The following is a 19,254-nucleotide window of genomic DNA, read 5'->3' on the forward strand; positions in this document are numbered from 1 at the left end:
TTCATTTAGGCATGAGAGGAAATGGGAAAGTTAAGATAGTTCCCAAAGTTGGAAGAAAATAGGTAGTTGTGCCAATGTCTGAAAGACAAGGTCAAATACATTTCTTGAAGGTGAAGGAAGTATCTGGAAAATTTTAAAAAACACAAATGACTTTGGAAGGAGTTGTTAACATACAAAAGATGAACAATGTAAGGTCACAGAGGCACGGTGGTAGAAACTTCATGAACTTAGACCATCAAAGTGAAATATTAGCAGGTTAACATGTAGAAAAAATAGGAGAGATACAGTATTTATGAAAAGGTCCTGAGAAATGCTGCATGCTCTTTGCCTGGTAAAAAGGCCATGGGAATGTGTATCTTAAATTTTAGTATATTTCATTTTAGCAAAGTTATAACCAAACAAGTGACATTTTACAGAAGAACACTAAAAGTATAATTACCAGAAAGCTTCATGCATTGCTAATGCAACTACAATTTTCTTTTTTGCAACATAATTTCATCATAAACTTTGATGAAAATGCATATCACAAGGTTGTCAACAAACATTTATAAATGCTATAGTAGACTGTCTTGGGAAGACTTATTGAAGCCCCTACAGTATTTTGAGATGCCTGGATCACTGAGTAGTATAACACATTTCTATTCCTTCCTCTCCTGATTTGGGTGTTGTATTTTTCTGATGGGTTATATGTTTGTTGGTTGGTTTAAAAGTGCCACAGTTCAATATGCTACTTTTTTCTTAACTTTTTTATTAAGTATAACATATATACAGTAAAGAAGGCCCTTCATAGGGGTAGAATTTTTTACAGATTACATAAATACATAAAATTTATACACTTTTAATATGTACAATTGTACAATAAATTTTTATAGATTATATAAATTTCTGTAACCTACACCCAAGCAAAGATATGTAACATTACCAGCACCCTCAAACTTCCCATGCCCCTTTCCAGTCAGTACCTCCACCTTCATAGCTACTATTCTGACTTATAGCATTAGATGAGTTTTACCTGCTTTAAAATTTCATATAAATGAAACCCTGCAATGGTTGCCTTTATAAAATTTTCCGTAAGTGGGCATATTGAGTTCAAGTGTAATTCTGGATATGAATGTGTTCAACAAATGCATTTTTCCTCTATTTCTACCCTCTTTTACAAACTATTCTGAGAAGTTTTAAAATGCAGATCCCCCCAGCCATTCCCCCAAAACAAAAAACCCCTTCAGTACTAATGCTAACTATGACTCCTCTCAGCCCTGCCAACTTAAGTAGAAGTGACATAGTGGTTTGAACTAATATCTGGAGTAGTGACCTTTTCTTAGTCATTACAGTCTTTCTAATCAATGCTGATAATGAGGATTTCTTTAAAGTGTTAAAATGAAATAAAATAAAAACATGTGTGGGTTCTTTTTGTGCTTTTTTTTTTGTTTACACATTTACTTCTTAAAAAAAAAATTAAATGGGCCACAGGAGAAAGTCTTTGTTTTACCCTAGATCCCAAGACAACTAACCCTCTTCTCTAGAAACATTCATTATTCTTAGGAGATAAAATTTTGAAATAAAAAACAAACATTCCAGCAGAAATACAAAATTCTTTTAGGTAAATTCAAATTAGCAAGTGTTATGTTTCTTTCATCTGATGGATAAACTTTTCTATAATTCCATTGAGTCTCTTTCAGATGATAAACTAGAAACATTCATTATTAATTCACTTCTTGTGTGTCTTTGTAAAAATAGTACACACATGGATATGTTTCTTCTTTTTCTACACACATGGAATAATTCTAAGCAAACTATCCTGTACACTACTTTTTCCAATTATAAATTATATTGGAAGTTATTTGCCATCAGCACATAGAGAACCACTATGCCAATTTTAATGGCTTCATAGTACTGCATTCTATGGCTATATCCTTATTTACTTAATCAAATTTTAGGATTTGAAAAACAGGTAAGCATCCTTGTTTGGCCAGTGATTCTTTAATCACAATGAGATAGAAATTTTAGGACACTAAGAGACAGAAATTAGCTAAAGGATTTTACATATCCTTTATTCCCAGTTAAGTGGATGGAAATTCCAAACAATATCTGGATACTTCCCACAGCACTTTTCAGCTCCCTGCCTGAAAGCAGGAGTCTTCAGCTGATGTAGTTACCCGGGTGAGTAGGATCAAATAATAGTGGGCGGTGGGGAGCGGGGGGGGGGGGGTTGCACATGGTCTTAGAGAAACCAGACTCCACAGAATAATCTTGGCTACTCTTCTAATGAAAGGAAGAGGTATTCTGCTTCAAAAAGCAGTAGTTTCAAGACTGAAAGTTTTCCCCCTGAGATCAGGAACAAGGCAAGGGTGTTCTTTTTCACCACTTTTATTCAACATTGTACTGGAAGTTCTAGCCAGAGAATTAGGCAAGGAAAAGAAATAAAGGCATCCAAATTGAAAGGAAGAAGTAAAGCTATTTCTATTTATAGGTGACATAATCTTATAGGTAGAAAATCCTAAAGAATCTACCAAAAAGCTGTTAGAGCAAATAAATCCAGCAAAGTTGCAGGATACAAGATTAACACACAAAACTCAGCTGCTTTTTATACACTAGCAATGAACAATCCCAAAAGGAAATTAAGGAACTAATTACATTTATAATAGCATTTTAAAAAGTAAATGCTTAGGTAAAATTTAACCAAGGAGGGCAAGACTTGTACACTGAAAACAAAACAAAACAAAATATTGCTGAAAGAAATCAAAGGGCTAAATAAATGGAAAGATATTCTCTGATTGTAGATTGGAAGACTTACTATTGTTAAGACGGCTATCTTCCCCAAACAGATCTACAGATTTAATACACTCTCCACCAAAATCTTAACAGCCTTTTTAGCAGAAATAGAAATATTCATCCTAAAATTCATATGGAATTTCAAGGTATTCCAAATAGCCAAAACAATCCTGAAAAAGAAGAACAAAATTGGAGGTCACACACTTCCTGATTGCAAAACTTACTACAAAGCCACAGTAACCAAAACACTTCCATTGCTCTAAAAAGTTCCTTTATGCCCCCTTGGCAGTGAGTCGTTCTCTATTCCAGCCCCAGGCAACCACTGATTTGCTTTTGTCATAGTTCTGCCTTGTCTAGGATTTCACAGAAATGCAATCATACAGTATGTAGTCATTTCTGTCTGGCTTTGACTTAGCATGATGTTTTGAAGATTCATTCATGCCATTACACATATGAGTAGTTCATTCCTCTCTGTTGTTGAGTAGTGTTCCATCATATGGATATATTAGAATTTTATCTGTTCACCAGTTGATGGACATTTGGGTTATTTCCAGGTTTGGCTTTTTTGTTGTTGTTGTTTTGTTTTGTTTTCCTTTCTTCTCTACAGTTTCATTCTGCGGTGTCAAGTTCTAGATTTCATTTATCCCATTTGCAACTAATTGGAATTCTTGAATCTGTGGATTGATGATTTTTGCCCGTTGTGAAAAAGTGCCTTTTTGGATATTTCCTCTGCTCTCTTCTCTCTCCCTTTCCCTTCTAGAACTTCATTAGATGCTTGTTAAACCTCTTCCTATCCTCCATGTTTCTAATCTTTCTTCCATATTACCTTTTTGTCTCTCTGTACTGCATTCTGGATAATTTCTTTAGTACTACCTTCCAATACAAATATTTTCTCTTCTTGATCTACCCCTAATATTTCTAGGACCCTGGAAAAAAGTACAAATGAAAGGACACATACTATATGGGGCGCCTGGGTGGCTCAGTCGTTAAGCGTCTGCCTTCGGCTCAGGTCATGATCCCAGGGTCCTGGGATCGAGCCCCGCATCGGGCTCCCTGCTCCGCGGGAAGCCTGCTTCTCCCTCTCCCACTCCCCCTGCTGTGCTCTCTCTCTCACTATGTCTCTCTCTGTCAAATAAATAAATAAAATCTTAAAAAAAAAAATTTTTTTTTTTAGAAAGGACACATACTATAGAGACACATTTAAAAGTCAGAAATCAAACTAACAAAAAATTAAATAAAATATATTCCCTCCTCCTATCTTGACAAAAACCAGGTTTGAATTTAAAATTCTTGGATACCTAGAGCTCTGCCCTATAATATGGTGGCACAGGGAATGCTGACTCCTAACTGCTAACTCTAAACCCCTCTCTTTTTATCCTCAGCTCCATTCCATACTGCAACGGCCATTGAATATACACACTTAGGCAGCCAACCTACAAATCCAAGTCCCATCATAGTCTTATGAGAGCCATTTCTTGGCCACCCCCTGAGAGTGCAGGCTACCCTCAGGAGGAGAGACCTGGAGAAGAGGTCTCCATAAGGAACCGGAAGCAGGCTTGGGATGATTTGAGGTGGGAATTTCAGGGTCCCTGATGTCAGAAGTATGATCTGTAAGGGGGCATATAGATTTCATATGACTGGCCATATCCTTAGCCATTCAGATTCCTTGGGGCTGGATAAAGGCCAGAGCTGACTCCAAAGTACAGGGCCCAAGATTTGGTATAAGGGTAATACTGCTCTCTTTAGCTATGTTCAACTCATCTCTTGAGTCTTTCATTTTAGTTAGTATATTGTTAATTTCCAGATGATCTAGTTGGTTCTTTTTAAAATCTGTTTTATTCATATTTTTAGTTCTTTTATCTTTTATAATAGTTAACCATATTCATTTTATATCCTGTGTCTGATATTCTAATATCAGAAGTCTTTGTGGGTCTTATTCTGGTATCTGTTGTTTTGGTTGGTTGGTTCTTGCTTTTGGTGCCTCCTTTCTTTGTGTGTTTTGTGAATTTGAGCTCATATTTCTTGAAATTTATCTATGTAGAATTCTTCAAAGTGTTGAATTCTTCAAAGCTTGGAATAAGAGGAGCCCCTCCAAAAAGATTCATGTTTGCTTCTCCCAGGCACCTGAGTACATGATAAGTCTGGATAACTTTAAATCACATTTTCAGCCCATGTTTTTATGAACCATCCAGGTACTGAAATTTCAGGTTGAAAAGCCATGTGAGGGCCCACCTGTGATTGCACATTCTCATAAATTTGCCTCCTCATTCCCATCCCATCAGTGCCAAAGTGGCTAGGCATTTCTTCAGGAGTGGGGGTAGATTTCTTACATCAAGGATGTATTTGGAGGTTTCCTTTTGAAATAGCAGTCTAGAGTAGGCCTTGGGCTTTGTCTCTTGTGGTCTCCTGCCTACAAGCTATGAAAATTCACCAAGTTAGGCATATGCCGTCTAGATTCCCACCTTCTTTTGTCCTAAGTACTCTTTACTTTCTTGCCAGCTCATTAAAGCAAGAAGGAAGGTATTTTATCCTGCATTTTTAATTCTTTTCAGGAGGAAGGCCAACTGGGGTACCTAACCTGCTTTACTGTTCTAAAACCTTAACATTTCTCCAGTCTATTTTTCTTAATTCCCACCGTAGATGCATTGTCTCATACACAAGTAGTTTCTGGCTCCATCCAAAAGCCTTCCAACTATATTCCCTGCTTCTAGTCTCTACCCTGCCTCTTCTCTCCATCTCCCATCCCTTCAACCAAGCTGTATCAATTAGGGTCTCAGCAAGAAGCAGAGTTCACCCAGAGTTCAAATAAAGATACTTTGATGAAAGGACCAGTTACAGAAGGGCTGACAGAGGTAAGTGAGCAAATTAGAGTTGATGAGGCACTTGGAGACTAGCTACAGAGGGGATGCTAAAGAGACAAAAGGAGAAAATAAAGTTTCCAGAGCCCAGTGAAAGGTAGAGTCATGGAGGAGGGGCCACTTGCAAGAGCTGTAGCCAGGAAGGAATGAAGCTACTATTGGAGATATAACATCAGAGGAGGGAAGAAGTAGAGAAGAGAAGTTAAATTTCACCTTCCATCTGCCTTCTGAGAACCTTGCTTAAGCCTTTCATTAGGCAAACCCAACTACAAGGGAGTCATCAAAGAAGCTGATGTCACTCCCCAGAGGCATAAAGGTTGGCAAAGAAGGGTAGGAAATGAGTCTAAGGGCCAAAAATATCATCATATCGGACTTTCTTCAGAACACTTTGAAAGGAGGGGCATCTGGGTGGCTCAGTTGGTTAAGTGACTGCCTTCGGCTCAGGTCAGAACACTTTGAAAGGTCAATGTCTAATATGCTAAACTTATCATACCATCCTCCTATTTAAAATCTGTTAGTGGATTCACATCATCTTCAGGACTCTAAACTGGGATATGTGACTTTGCCCCTGCTTGTGACTTCATTCCCCTGTTCTTGCCCTAGCCTACAGCCGTTTTGAATTATTTCCAGATTTTCCAGTAGTCCATGCTCTCATATTATATACATTGGCCACATTCCTTCCTCTTCCTAAGGCAACTTTCCGCATCTTCTTTGCTTGGTTAACTACTATTCAGTCTTTCAAAATCAAAGATTGATCTCTGGAATCACCTCCTTCTGAAAATTTTCTTTTCCAGAGTGTTTCCATCCCTTCTCTACTGAATCTCATCATAATATTTAGTTGAACTGAGTGTCCTGACAGAGATATGCATTTTAGCTCTTACATACAGCACCCAGTACCATTCCTGGCACGTGGTAGGCAATCAATAACAAATTTTCAAATTAATAAATGAAAACTAAATATTACAAAAGAAGAAAGAAAACAAAAAGGAGTACAGTGTATGCTGATTAACATAACATAATAAAAACAAGGAGTACAGTTATGGGGCTCTTTGAAATTTTAGGTTACGGGGAAAAGTCTTGAAATTGAAAGAATTTTCTTTCTCAAATTTATTTCTGAGTTATTTATCTTGTATATAGGCAGGGTAAGATAAGGAAAAGACTAGGCACAGGCCTAAGGACTTAGAATTTGAATCCTAAAGGTTAATCCTAGATTTGGGCAATGTCGCTCTAGACTATAAGAAAGACATTGCTTTGGTGTTAGCTTTAATTATTTCCAAATAATGCTTTATTTAAATAAGAAAATTTAAAATGTGTATTGACCCATAAATTTCTGGTAAATTCATATTCCAATAACTTTTCCTTTTTTATATGTTAAAACACTTAACAACTGTGGAAATCATTCTTGCTTGGTCTCAATAGTATAAAATGATTGATTTCAATAGCGTAAAATTCTCTTTTCAAAAATTCTTGAGAGAAAATCAAAATGCTACCTACCACACTGCAACAAAGTACTGGAGAATTATTTGCAATGCTGAAAAACATTTATTTATCAATTTATTTATTCCAATAGTAATCATTTTATTTGTAGTCTCAAATAAATATTCCATGTGTACATGATGAAACTAAGGAGAAAATAGGGTAATTAGAAGTCTTTATTGCTGGGGTGCCTGGGTGGCTCAGTTGGTTGGACCACCTGACTCTAGACTTTAGCTCAGATCTTGATCTCACGGTGCTGAGTTCAGGTCCAGCTTTGGGCTCCACGCCTACTTAAAAAAAGTTTTTATCGCTAATTTTCATAACTGTAACACTCCAGCTAAGCAAGTTTACAACTGCACGAGATTACTAGTAAAAATTGAGTAAAGACTTCCAAATCTTTTTCTAATTAAAGACAAATGGTCACATTTCTGACAGAATGGGTTACACTACATTTTCAAAATTTAGTTTTATATTTTAGCTATTGCCTAAGATGCCACATGAAACCTCTATGAGGCATTTTTTTCCTAAAACTGGTGTATATATCTAAAAAAATGTTCTTCACGTGCAGTGTAATACGTAAGTTCACCACTGGAAAATAAGCCTTCTTAAAATCCGGCCAATGTTGAGTCAAAGATCTTAATATATAACACATACAACATTGTGAGCAGGGACCAACGGACCAGAATACGTTAAAGGGAAGTGCTGGAAGCTTCTCTTTGGAATACTGAAGATAGAAGGCCTTGAAGTGGGAAACCGCAAGCCTAGAAATCACTACACGTCCCAGCATACTTTGCGACTACCATTGACCATAACTCCCAGAATGCATTGCTCGAGGCACGCAGGTTTCCCTTGTAGCTGGGGATTGTAGTTCTCTCTGGTCGTGTCACTCTGTAAGACGAGGGTGGTGTGGTTGCTTACCTAGCCGGAGGACATCAGGCGTATTCTTCCAGTTTTTGGCAAAGTGGAAACACTTCGGGCCCCTAGGCTGACTGGGTTCTTTGTCTTATCTTTTGGTTTCTACTTTACACAGGTAAGTTACGGAGGGGCGGCAATTCACGCAGCGGGGCCCCACCCCTTCTTTCCGGGAGCGACCTCGTTCTGGTGAAGCTATTTGTCCCTAAGCTCTCGCCGTAGTAGCCGCCGCCCAACCCTCTTTGTGTGCTTCGCGAAGCCGCGGAGCTAGTGGCGGCGACTCTTGGGAGTTGGGAGTGAAGGAGAGGGACGTTACCCGGACGTTGCAAGCGGGCGGACTCTTTTTCCCATCACGCCAGCTGACAGGTGGGTTGACTGTGCTTCCCTCAAGGCTTTTGTGCCTGCTGTGCCTCACGTCCCGGCTCAAAGGGCGGTTTGGCAGTTTGTGCTGACAGCGCTGCCCGGCCCGGCTCCTGAAGGGGAGAGGCGGGGAGAGCCGGGTGCGGTGATTCAGGAAAGCCGGGGGAGACGAGACCACTCGCTCCCCTTCTTGACCCACCGGAGGATGGCCCGCGGAGCCTGGAGGCTTGCTCGGCGCCCTGTGGCCCCCCTCTCCCAGACGCCCTATCCTGGACCGCGCCCTCTTAGTGGTGACCTCAGAGGAAAAGTGCCTCTTTTTCGCCTTGCTCCATTTTATAAATAAAAGTCATTCCTACATGGCGTTGACAGCGTCTTCCCTCCCCGTGTATGTCGGAAAGTACCCGAACGTGGAGGCTGTAGCATAAAATGACAGAGGCTTTCTCTTCCTTGTAGTTTTGAGAAAGTGAACTTGTCAGTCACGGAGCTTCCGGCCTGGGAGGATGAGCCGGTCAGACTTTGCTGTTGGGCTTTGACTAAAAGTATACTTACTTTAAATATAGTTGATAGTTAATGATGGTAAATTTTGTGTTTTGCTTGTCCTGAATATTATTACTATTACACATCATTTACGGGAATTTTGTCTGAGCGCATATTTTTTTAATCAAATTTCTAGGGATGAATGCAAAACTCTGGTAATAGATTTGATCTATGTCATATAGCCTAAGAGCTCTTTAATGCCAACCCATGTCCTCTGTTTTAAGAGTCAGAGACATTGTGTTAAATCTGGGCATGTGAACATTAAAGAGCTTACTGTGTGCTAGCTACTTTGTTCAACTCTGAATATTTATATACATTTCTTTATAATGTTATTCAAGTCTTAATAATATATTATGCTTCCATATTTAAAAAGTAGAGTTTATATGTTGTCTTTCGATAGCAGTGAACTACCGGCCTCTTGAGATAATTCTCTTCTTGAAGACTAATTTTTTTTAAAAGAGCGCTACTTTTACCAACCTACTGATGATTGTAAATGATTATATGTTTTTTAAGGTCACAAACATGTCAGACAAAAGTGAATTAAAGGCAGAGTTGGAACGAAAGAAGCAGCGGTTGGCCCAAATTAGAGAGGAAAAGAAGAGAAAAGAAGAAGAAAGGAAGAAAAAGGAAGTATGTTTTATTTTTTTAAGTAAACAATGTAAAATAATTGGGTTTAATATCAAATACTTATACCTTTATGTAATACTTTCAGAATAGTTAAAAATCCAGCAGTTGTGACTGCAAATACAGCACTGTAGGTGAATTTTACTTTAAAGAAACCAGGTATGTGAAAATGACAAAATTGATAAATTAAAATATTTTTGTTATTGAATAAAAATATTTCATATAGATGATGCATTTTGAGGATTTGGTTTATAAAATTTCAATTTACATATTTCTCTTCTAGGCATATGTTTATTATATAAAGTAAGGGACATCTGCCTTGTAATAGCTCATAAAACGGCATATATATTATAACTTAGTTTGGAATTTGAATTTACTTATCTGAATGTTTTGCTAGCCTACACTGCTAACAGTTTGTCAGAATAAATAATAGAAAAGAGAAATATATAATAGATTATTTAAGTGATTAGGGAATTTATCTCTTTCATCATGAAATATTTTCCTTGAAATATTTTTGCCAAGCAGTAGGTTTGATATTACCTTAAAGATAGACCAGATAGGTATGTCTTCTGATTTTTCACACCACCATTTCATCATGTATGGCAAATATACATTGACCCTGAGCTGGAGATATTTTACTTGTTCCTGTATTGATATGTACATTTTCCCCAACTATTTGGACAGATTTGTATACTTTTACCACAGATATGTTTTAAATGGTCAGTGTAAGATAATGTTTCCTAAGTGTTACATTAGTACCGAGGTTTCTATTTGCTAGAGACTTCTAGAAATCTCTTAAGGGAAAAGAAAAATCAGAAAAAATTGAATCACAGACCTGTACCCCTGAAACAAATAATACATTATATGTTAATTAAAAAAAAAAGAAAAATTGAAAGTACAATTTTTGTACAGCATTGCTATGATGCTGTAAAGGCCTTTGAAGAATTTTCTAATTTATTCTGAACCTTTCTGTGATACATTATTGTAAGACCGTTGGAGGTTTAAGTTAGCTGTTTGATTAAAAGTTAACTGATAGAAACATGAGTCTGATAGGCAGAGCCATTCCAAAGTAGTATCTATAGCCTTAAACCCTTCAGTACTGAGAGCATGTTTGATTTTTGTTTTCTAAGGATGGCCGTAAGTGGCATAAATAGCCTAGGGATATCTACTACATGATTTACAGCTAATTTAAAAGTTATAAAACATTACAAGAGATAATTTAATAGTATTAAATAATGAGTCTACTAATACATTGCTATATAATACAGGTAAAGTGTCAACTTGATAATATAGCCTGTTTGGCTATTTTGATGAAGTTCACAGATGACTTTTTTTTAAATGGTATCATAGAATATTATGATTGACAAAATTCACTACAGATAATTGTGTGAGTAATAGTTGTCTAGGCAAAACAGGGCATCTGAGCCTATTTTGTATATATAAAACTTTTTCTTTGAAGGCTTAAATTTCATTTGTGATGTTTTGGATGATCTGAGGTTATTGAGGCTTATCTAGTTTACCTGGGAGATTTTGCTAAAACTATAGGTGACTGAAATAAAAGCTGGCAATAATTTTGATAACAAATGTTTTGTGTTGTGCGAAAGTGAATTTTAACTTTACCAAATTCAACCATGTTTTTATTATCATAAAAGTAAGACCTATAATTTAAAAACAAAAATAAAAACCTTTCTCCAGATGAATTTTTGACAAACATCCTCTACATAAAACTGCAAAATACAATGAAGACTTCATACAGAAGTTTGAGGTATTCATACTTGATTTTCAACAAATCACATTGTCCATTTACTTAAAATTTGTTACCTGTTAAATAATTTTTTTATAGTGTTGTGATACTTACATCTAAGCTTTTGTGCGACTGGGGGAGGTTTCCACAATTCCTAACTGTGGATAGCAATTTCATACTGTAGATAAATAGAAGTTGACTATACTTTTTGAATTTATCTATTAGGAAGAACTTTTGTGGGAACTCCTTGATTACATATCATTTGGAGATTACTTACTAGCACTCTATTGAGAATGGTTTTCATTTAGTGAGTATAATGTGTGTTCAAAACTAAGTCACCCCCCCCCAGAGTAAACAGTGTTAGCACACATTATTTAAAGTACACTTTTTTGGCAAGCAGAAATGTTTCATATCCTACGTAAATTGAAATTTTTAACTTTAAAAATAGACTGATCAGAAGAAGGAAGCAGTTGCGCCTGTGCAAGAAGAATCAGATCTTGAAAAAAAAAGAAGAGAAGCTGAAGCATTGCTTCAAAGCATGGGGCTAACTCCAGAATCCCCCATTGGTAAGGATAAGAATATATCCATTTATAAGAGCCAAGAATAGATGCTATTCAGCTCAGACATATCTGAGATGAATGTGTTGACTTTAATATATTTTGCATATTTTTCTTATTTGTGTCTCTTAAAAATGATTAATCTTATACTTAGAATTATCTTTTTTCACATGTGCCAATACATGGTTATTTTGTTTGTTTAAGAGAGCTGCAAGATTATGTGTACTTATTAACATACACTGAACAACCAATTGACTTTTCTTGTTAAATCAGTAATTTATTTCAACATTTGTTGAGCAAGTTTTCTGTGCCATACTGTATTTAGCTCAAAGATGACTGATTCCTGATCTTAACTCTATATTTTTTTCTATAGGTTAAGGAGAGGTATAATGAATCAAAGTTCTAGAAGTATATTAGTTTCAAAGGTATAGGAGTGGAAGGAAAAAATAGCCTTCTGCTCTCACTGCTAATAACGGAAATAATATTGGTAGCCTATTTTGACAGCAATTTGACTTGTTCTTTTTTGGGCCATTCATTTTGATAACAGTACTAAACCAAAAAGCTGAAATAGTAGAGGTACTGAAGACAGTCTAGTTACATGTCAGAAAGCATTAAACACTTGCTTAAAATAATTCTGACCTGGATGTTGTTACATAGTATTTTAATTTGACATGGCCTGTGTCATTTAGGCTAATTCCATCTGGTTCAGGGGACAAATACCAGAAGTAGCAACTGCTGTTTGCCTGTTGTGAACTACAACATGACTTTTTCTAGAGCTGATATTTCTAAAAGGTTTCAAGATGAAAAAGCTGGTTACTCTCATGGTCTGCTTCATTGTTATTTCTTTCACCTCATTTGCCTTTTCCCTAATGGTAGAATTTGAAGATTCAAATATATTTATATGTCTTTATTTAATAAGTTTACATTCATATTACAATTTTAAAAGTAAATGCATCAGAACAGTATTGTTAATAAAATAGTAACTAAACTAAGTTGCTTATTAGTTGTATAGTCTTTGATCAGTTTTTCTGTCATTGGCTTTGTTTTCCTCCAATAGGAATTTTTTTTCCTTTTCTATTTTTAGGATTTCAGTTTCACTGAATTCACATGTTCATATTTCTGAGTCCATGGCCCTCCTCCATTATCGAGTCTTGAAAGACTGTTCTTCGGAGGGGGGTGGGTGTGAGTGTGTATGTTTCTCCCTCATTCCCCATCTCCAATTCCATTCCATTTCCCAGTCTTGCATTAAGTACCGTTCTTGCATTTTTAACATATGTCCTTTTGATCTGTCCTACATGTGTTTACGTATTTCAGGGTTTCATATATATATGTGTGCATATACGTTTTATACACATAAACGACATTGTGTTATATGTATCATTCTGTTTGTATCTTTTTGTCAAGCAGCATTTGAGACCTGCCCATGTTGCTGAATACAGATCTAGTTATTTATTTTTGACTGATGCATAATATTCCATTATATACCATATTTTACTTATCTGTTCCCCAAATGATAGGCATTTAGATTGCTTCCATCTCTTTGCTGTCACAATCATCACTGCAAAGAATATATACTTTCCCTTTGAGAACTGTGGAAGAGTTTCTCTGGGGTGTATGCCTAAGAATTGACTTGCTGTGTTACTGTGTATAAGCTTACTTACATTTATTAGATTCTATGTACCACTCTCAAGAATGACTACAAGTTTACCCTCTCAATGCCAGTGATGAGAAAGTAACTATTTTACCATATCCACATCATCACCTGATTTTCTCCAACTTTCCAATTTTTGCCAACTTGATGGGTATAAAGTGGTATACCAAAATGTTTTAATATAAATTTATCTGTTTACAGTGAGGTTGACCATTTCTCAAATATCTATTATTTTCTCTTCTATGAATTGCATATTCATATCTGTAGCCCATTTACAATTAAGAGTTTTTTATCTTGCTGTAGGATTCCTTGTATATTTTAGAGGAGGACTTCTTTGTTTTAGTTTTTAAAAAAAAAAAACCTTCTCCCAGTCTATTACCTGTTATATAGTATCTTTCGTTGAACCTAATTCTTCATTTTAATATGTTCAAATCCTTCATTTTGATAATAGTCAGGCCTGCCAATTATAACCCTTTTTTGTGCTTTTTGGTCTTTTTTTTTTTTTTCTTTTAAGAAATCCTTTCTTTGAAGACACAATATTATATTTTCCTACATTTTTTCTGTTAGGCTTTATAGTTTCAGCCTTCACCTTTAGACATTTGGGTTATATTTTTGAATATAGCATAAAGTAGGGATCCAGTCTAGTTTTTCTCCATATAGTTAGCTAATTTTCTCAGTACTGTTTATTAAATAGTCCATCCTTTCCCTCACTGATACTGATGCCAACTTTGTCATACAGTTTCCATATATTCATGACATTTCTGGGCTCTGTATTTTCACTGTTATCTAATTTGTTTGATTCTATATTATTAAACCACAGTTTCAATTACCATGGCTTTGTATTCTATGTAATTTTCTTGTACGGTCCATATTCATTGGCCATAATGGTTATAATTTTAAAATAAATTAGACAGCTTTCCCTTTTGATATTTTGTAGAACAGCTTGTAAAGAGTAGATGTTACCTGTTTCTTTAAAACTTGGTAGAATTCAACTGTAAAACTGCCTGGGATTACAACTTTTTTTTTCCAGGGGATAGTTGAGAATGGAGGTTATTCACCATTTCAAGTCTCTTTTTAAGGTTATAGTCTATTTAAGTTTTCTATTTATTTTTGTACTGGTTTGATTTTTTTAAAACAATAATAAATATTTATTATCTCTCATAGTTTCTGCCTATCAGGAATTTGGTAGTGGCTTAGCTGAGTGGTTGTGGCTCAGGGTGTCTCATGGCATTGAAGTGAAGATGTCAGTCAGAGCTGCAGTCATCTGAAGGCTTGCCTGCTGCTAGGATTTGCTTTCAAGGTGCCTCACTCACATAGCTGGCAAGTTGGTGTTGGCTGTTGTTGGTGGAAGGCCTGAGTTCCTATCCACATGGGCCACTCCACAGAACTGCTGGAGTATCCTTGCAGAATGTCAGGTTCTTCAGAGTGAGCAATCCAAAGATAAAGACAGCTGGGAAAAAGCTATTATTTTTATGACTTACTCTTGGGAGTCATCAGTTCCACTACATTCTTCTGTTGATTGGAATTCACAAAGAATTTGGACATTCTTTAAAACTGCCAGAATATTTGCAACAAATTCATAGGTCTCTTCATATTTTGAGATGATCATATGCTTTTTTTTCTTTTAATGTATTAATTTGATGATTTATAATGATAGCTTTTCTAATGTAAAAGCATCTTACATTCTGGAATAAACAATTTAGTTATGAGATGATTTTTTTCTTATGCATTGCTGAATTCATTTGCAAGTATTTTGTTTAGGAGTTCTTCATCTATACTCATAAGAGAATCATGCCTATAATTTTTTTCCTTTTATTATATCTTGTCTGGCAATTATAATAGATATAGTGGTTATAGTAGCCATATTAAAGGGGTTGTGTGGTTTTCACCTTCTTCTATTCCCTGACAGATTCCTAAAGATCTTTCCAGTATTTTTTTTTTAAATTAGGCTTGAAGAATACAGGATACAGATGAAGGCAGTGTCTACCAAACTTTCTTGACAGTAACCCAAAATAAAAAATACATTTTATATCATGACCCAGGATGGATACTTGTTTTTCTTTTCACTACAGAATGTTTTTAGTAAATATTTTTAAATTATAGAAGTGTAAAAATACTGCTAGAATATTCAAGAGGATTTATTAAAAACATCAATCTTTTCTTTTCCTAAAACAGACTTTTTTCTTTTTTTGATTCTGAAAATAATGTTTTTTAAAAAAGATATAGCTAATAAAATCTCTTTTAGCTTCTCATCATTGGTAGATTCTTATTTATTTGGTAATTGACTGCTTTTTGTCAGAGATCCTTGAGAGCAGAGAAAAGCACATTTTTATCCCTGGTGTCCAGCACAGACTAGACACTTAAATGTTTGTTCAATTATTATTAGGTCGTATGTCTTTCTACCTTGTAAGGCCAAATAAAAGCCATCTGCTTTAAAAGCAAAAACAAAATCTGATTGTTTAAATTTCAGAAAAAAACATAGTGGAAATTGAAATTTGAACATTTGAACATTTCATAAAAGAAGCATGGCTTTTTTTTTTAGACTAAGTGGCCAGTCTTAAGAAAGTTAAATTTAGGTACAACTTTCAAGACATGTTATATCCAATGTGGAGTTCTTAAGCATTGATGATTGAAAAAAATAAAGTGAATCTCTTTTGTATGTATAACTACTGTTTTGAACATCTTGTAAAGAGATGAAAACAGACACTGTCAAGTACTCTGTAGCCTGAGTCTGTATCAGTAGAGCACAGAACATTGATTAGTATGATGGTTTATTATCTGGATTTTCTTTTACTAGGAAAAAACAAAAGGACTTTGCTAGTCAAAAATGAGTATTGCTTCATTTATTTCCCTCACACTCCTTGTAACTTTTGAATACCTTAAATCTCATTTTTTCCCAGTTTTATTGAGAAATAATTGACATATATCACTATGTAAGTTTAAGGTATGTTGTATGATGTTTTGATTTACGTATATTGTAAAATAAATACAATAGGTTCAGTTAACATTCATCATCTTACAGTATACTAAGCAGGAAAAAAAATTTCTTCTTCTGATGACAACTTTTAACAATTTTTGTATGTATCATATAACAGTGTTAACTATAGTCTTCATGTATGTTATATACCTAGTACTTATTTATCTTATAACTGGTAAATCTGATTTTTAGATGGAATGAATGCTTCCCATGCACCAAGTCATTTCTTCAAGTTTAGCCTAATTTTAACAAATTGTTCATTATAGTATTTTAATACCACAGAATTTTATTTTTATTTATTAATTTCTTTTAAAAAATGTATCTGATGCTCTGAATTACATTGAAGAGAATAAAGGAAACGAAACATTTAGAGATTAGTGGAGGATATTTAAACTTCATTATCAGGAGAAAGAGGCCATCGAAGGGGAGAAATTAATATTTAAGAGAGTTAAGGTTTAAAGCAGTACCTTTCAGGACAAAAAGAGGAAGTTACGAAAAAGTTATTTAAATGTTATTATTCCAGGCTAAGAGTATCCACAAGGGGGCATTATTGTAGTGCAGGCTATGTTTGAGTATTAAGTATCCTAGATTAGCTAGAGGAGGCTTTACAACTTTGGGTTAGCTCAGAAGCTCACTCCTTCCATTTAACTGTCTCTACCAGCTTCTACTCCCTACATTCACTTTCCTTGGCTGTTCACCTTTTCTAGGTTCTTCTTCCTGGCAAAAGCCCCTTCTTGCCAGAGGCTTTCTTCTACTTGAAAAATAATTGGGCTGTGCATCATCCTTCATCTCTAAGACGTTTATGTGAAGTTCTGAGTGGTCAACTCAAACTTAATTCTAATCATAAATCTAGGTGGATTCCTAGGTGCTTTCTGGTTTAAAAATATTCTAGGTGTTCCTTTGCAGGCCAAAAGGCAGCAATGTTGATTTTATATCCTTGGAAGGCCAAGATCTAAGCTGGCAGGAAAGGCCTTCTTGATTGGGTTTTTGTTCTAGATAATTAAAGAGTCACAGTCTTTTCAATATTACTTACGTGATCAGTGAATGCCATGGTGTAGATTTTTCACTTTACTCCATGTGTCTCGTCTCATTCTCAAAGAAGGAAATAAGTATCTTCTCTAAACTTCTAATAAGTTTAAATTCGTTCAAATATTCACATGTGTTAACGTTAAATCTTTTATTTTGTGCCTTTTAAAGCCTTGTTTTAGGCTATTTTATAGATATAAAATATATAAAATGATATATATTTTTATATATATATAACTGGAATAAAAGTAATGTGATTGAATCACTGTTCTTATTAAGCTGATTATATCTGAAGATACTTGGCAAAAGCTAATTAGTAGTGGCTTTTGTTATTTTCACAGCTGTTTGGACTCTAAAATCATCTTTACAAATGAATTCTAAAATTGAGTCTTTTTGAGATTTGAGACTCTGAGTTCAGAGGTTTTTTTAACCTCCCTGAATGCATGCTGTTTGTTCTTGGGCTTGTTTGTTGAATCTGGGAGTATGGTGGCATTGCCTTATTGTGCAGTTACGGTAATCTTTGATTTTTCTAGACTAATTAGGTTGAAATATGGTAGTGACCAAACAATACTACCATCCCCTTTTTTTCTGTTAATATTACTCCTTTTTCAATAATGGTAATTTTCTTTTTCTAGGTTTGTCTCTTCTGTAGTATACATTATTTATTATTGCAAGATGAAGTGGGTTAGCCAGATAATAACTTTGAGTCTTTAATGAGTCCTTTCTCTAAACTGGCTTGAAAACTATCTTTTGTGAGAAATGATACAGTTCTGGGATGGAGATTTTTATCGAATTACAAATGTGATGCCATGGTGATTAACCTTGCTTCTGACTGACAAACTATGATAATTTAGTAGCATCACCCCTGTAATTTATTTTTTATCTTGGGAACTTTTATTTCTGACACTTTTATTGGCTAGGTTAGTGTATTTATGTACATATAATTACTGTTTAATCTGTTTCCATAAAGAATTTGAGGTAACATTTTTTTATAAAGTAGTTTTAACCAAGTAAGATACTATTTATTTTTGCATCAGTTGGGACTTAGTCTAGGGAAAGCCTCACGTTGAGAAACAGACAAAAAGATGAGGAATATAGCCTAAAGGAAGTTAGGGGACATTAATGTTCTTTTATTTTAGATACAAATCATAATTAGCTACTTTGAGTTGTACACGCAGCACCTAGCACAGTGCCATCCATCTGTGAACTATGTGAAGGTGATCTGGTTTTATCATTGTTTCTGAGAGATGTAGTCACAAAATTAGAAACATTCAATTAAGTTTTTATAGTCCTTTGGAACTTAAGCAAGAATTACTCACTGTATCTCAGGAAACATTCTAGTTATGATTTTTTTTCTTCTAATCTTACTATTGGTTGCCAATAGAATTTGCCATTGGAAAAATAAGGATGATTAGTTTTGTACCTATGTTTAAGATGTAATTCATCATGGGGCACCTGGCTAGCTCAGTCAGTACAGCATGTGACTCGGGGTTGTGAGTTCACGCCTCACGTTGAATGTAGAGTTTACATTACCAACAAAAAAGAAAAGGCAAAAGATGTAACTCATCATACTATACTTGTACATTTTGTTAGATTAGCAAACCTACCTTTTTTATTGTATCATGTATAAACATTTAAATATAATTTTAAGGGTTCAATGAATGTGACTATCCCCAAACCATAGATTTTTAATTAAATACATAGTTCTTTAGATTAGTTCATTTATAATTAGGAACTTACCTTCTTTTCAGTAGACTATT

General features: G+C 35.0%; 1 protein-coding gene across 13 annotated transcripts in view; it reads left to right on the forward strand.

Moving 5' to 3' along the window:
* The first annotated feature begins 7,964 nt into the window (after positions 1–7,964).
* The window catches only part of DYNC1I2 (dynein cytoplasmic 1 intermediate chain 2), a 53,452-nt gene continuing 42,162 nt past the window's right edge, over positions 7,965–19,254 (forward strand). For 11 of the 13 annotated variants that reach the window (XM_036067329.2, XM_036067330.2, XM_036067336.2 and 8 more), the window contains exons 1-3: positions 8,229–8,384; positions 9,429–9,545; positions 11,732–11,849. In XM_036067329.2, coding sequence (XP_035923222.1) covers positions 9,438–9,545; positions 11,732–11,849 — 226 coding nt within the window. In that variant the 5' untranslated portion in view covers positions 8,229–8,384; positions 9,429–9,437. Of the gene's footprint in view, positions 8,137–8,228; positions 8,385–8,435; positions 8,764–9,428; positions 9,546–11,731; positions 11,850–19,254 lie in introns of those variants that run through there. The other 2 variants (XM_036067326.2, XM_078070991.1) reach the window with 2 other exon arrangements.

The sequence above is a fragment of the Halichoerus grypus genome, chromosome 4, assembly GCF_964656455.1.
Source record: "Halichoerus grypus chromosome 4, mHalGry1.hap1.1, whole genome shotgun sequence".
Taxonomy (NCBI): Eukaryota; Metazoa; Chordata; class Mammalia; order Carnivora; family Phocidae; genus Halichoerus; species Halichoerus grypus.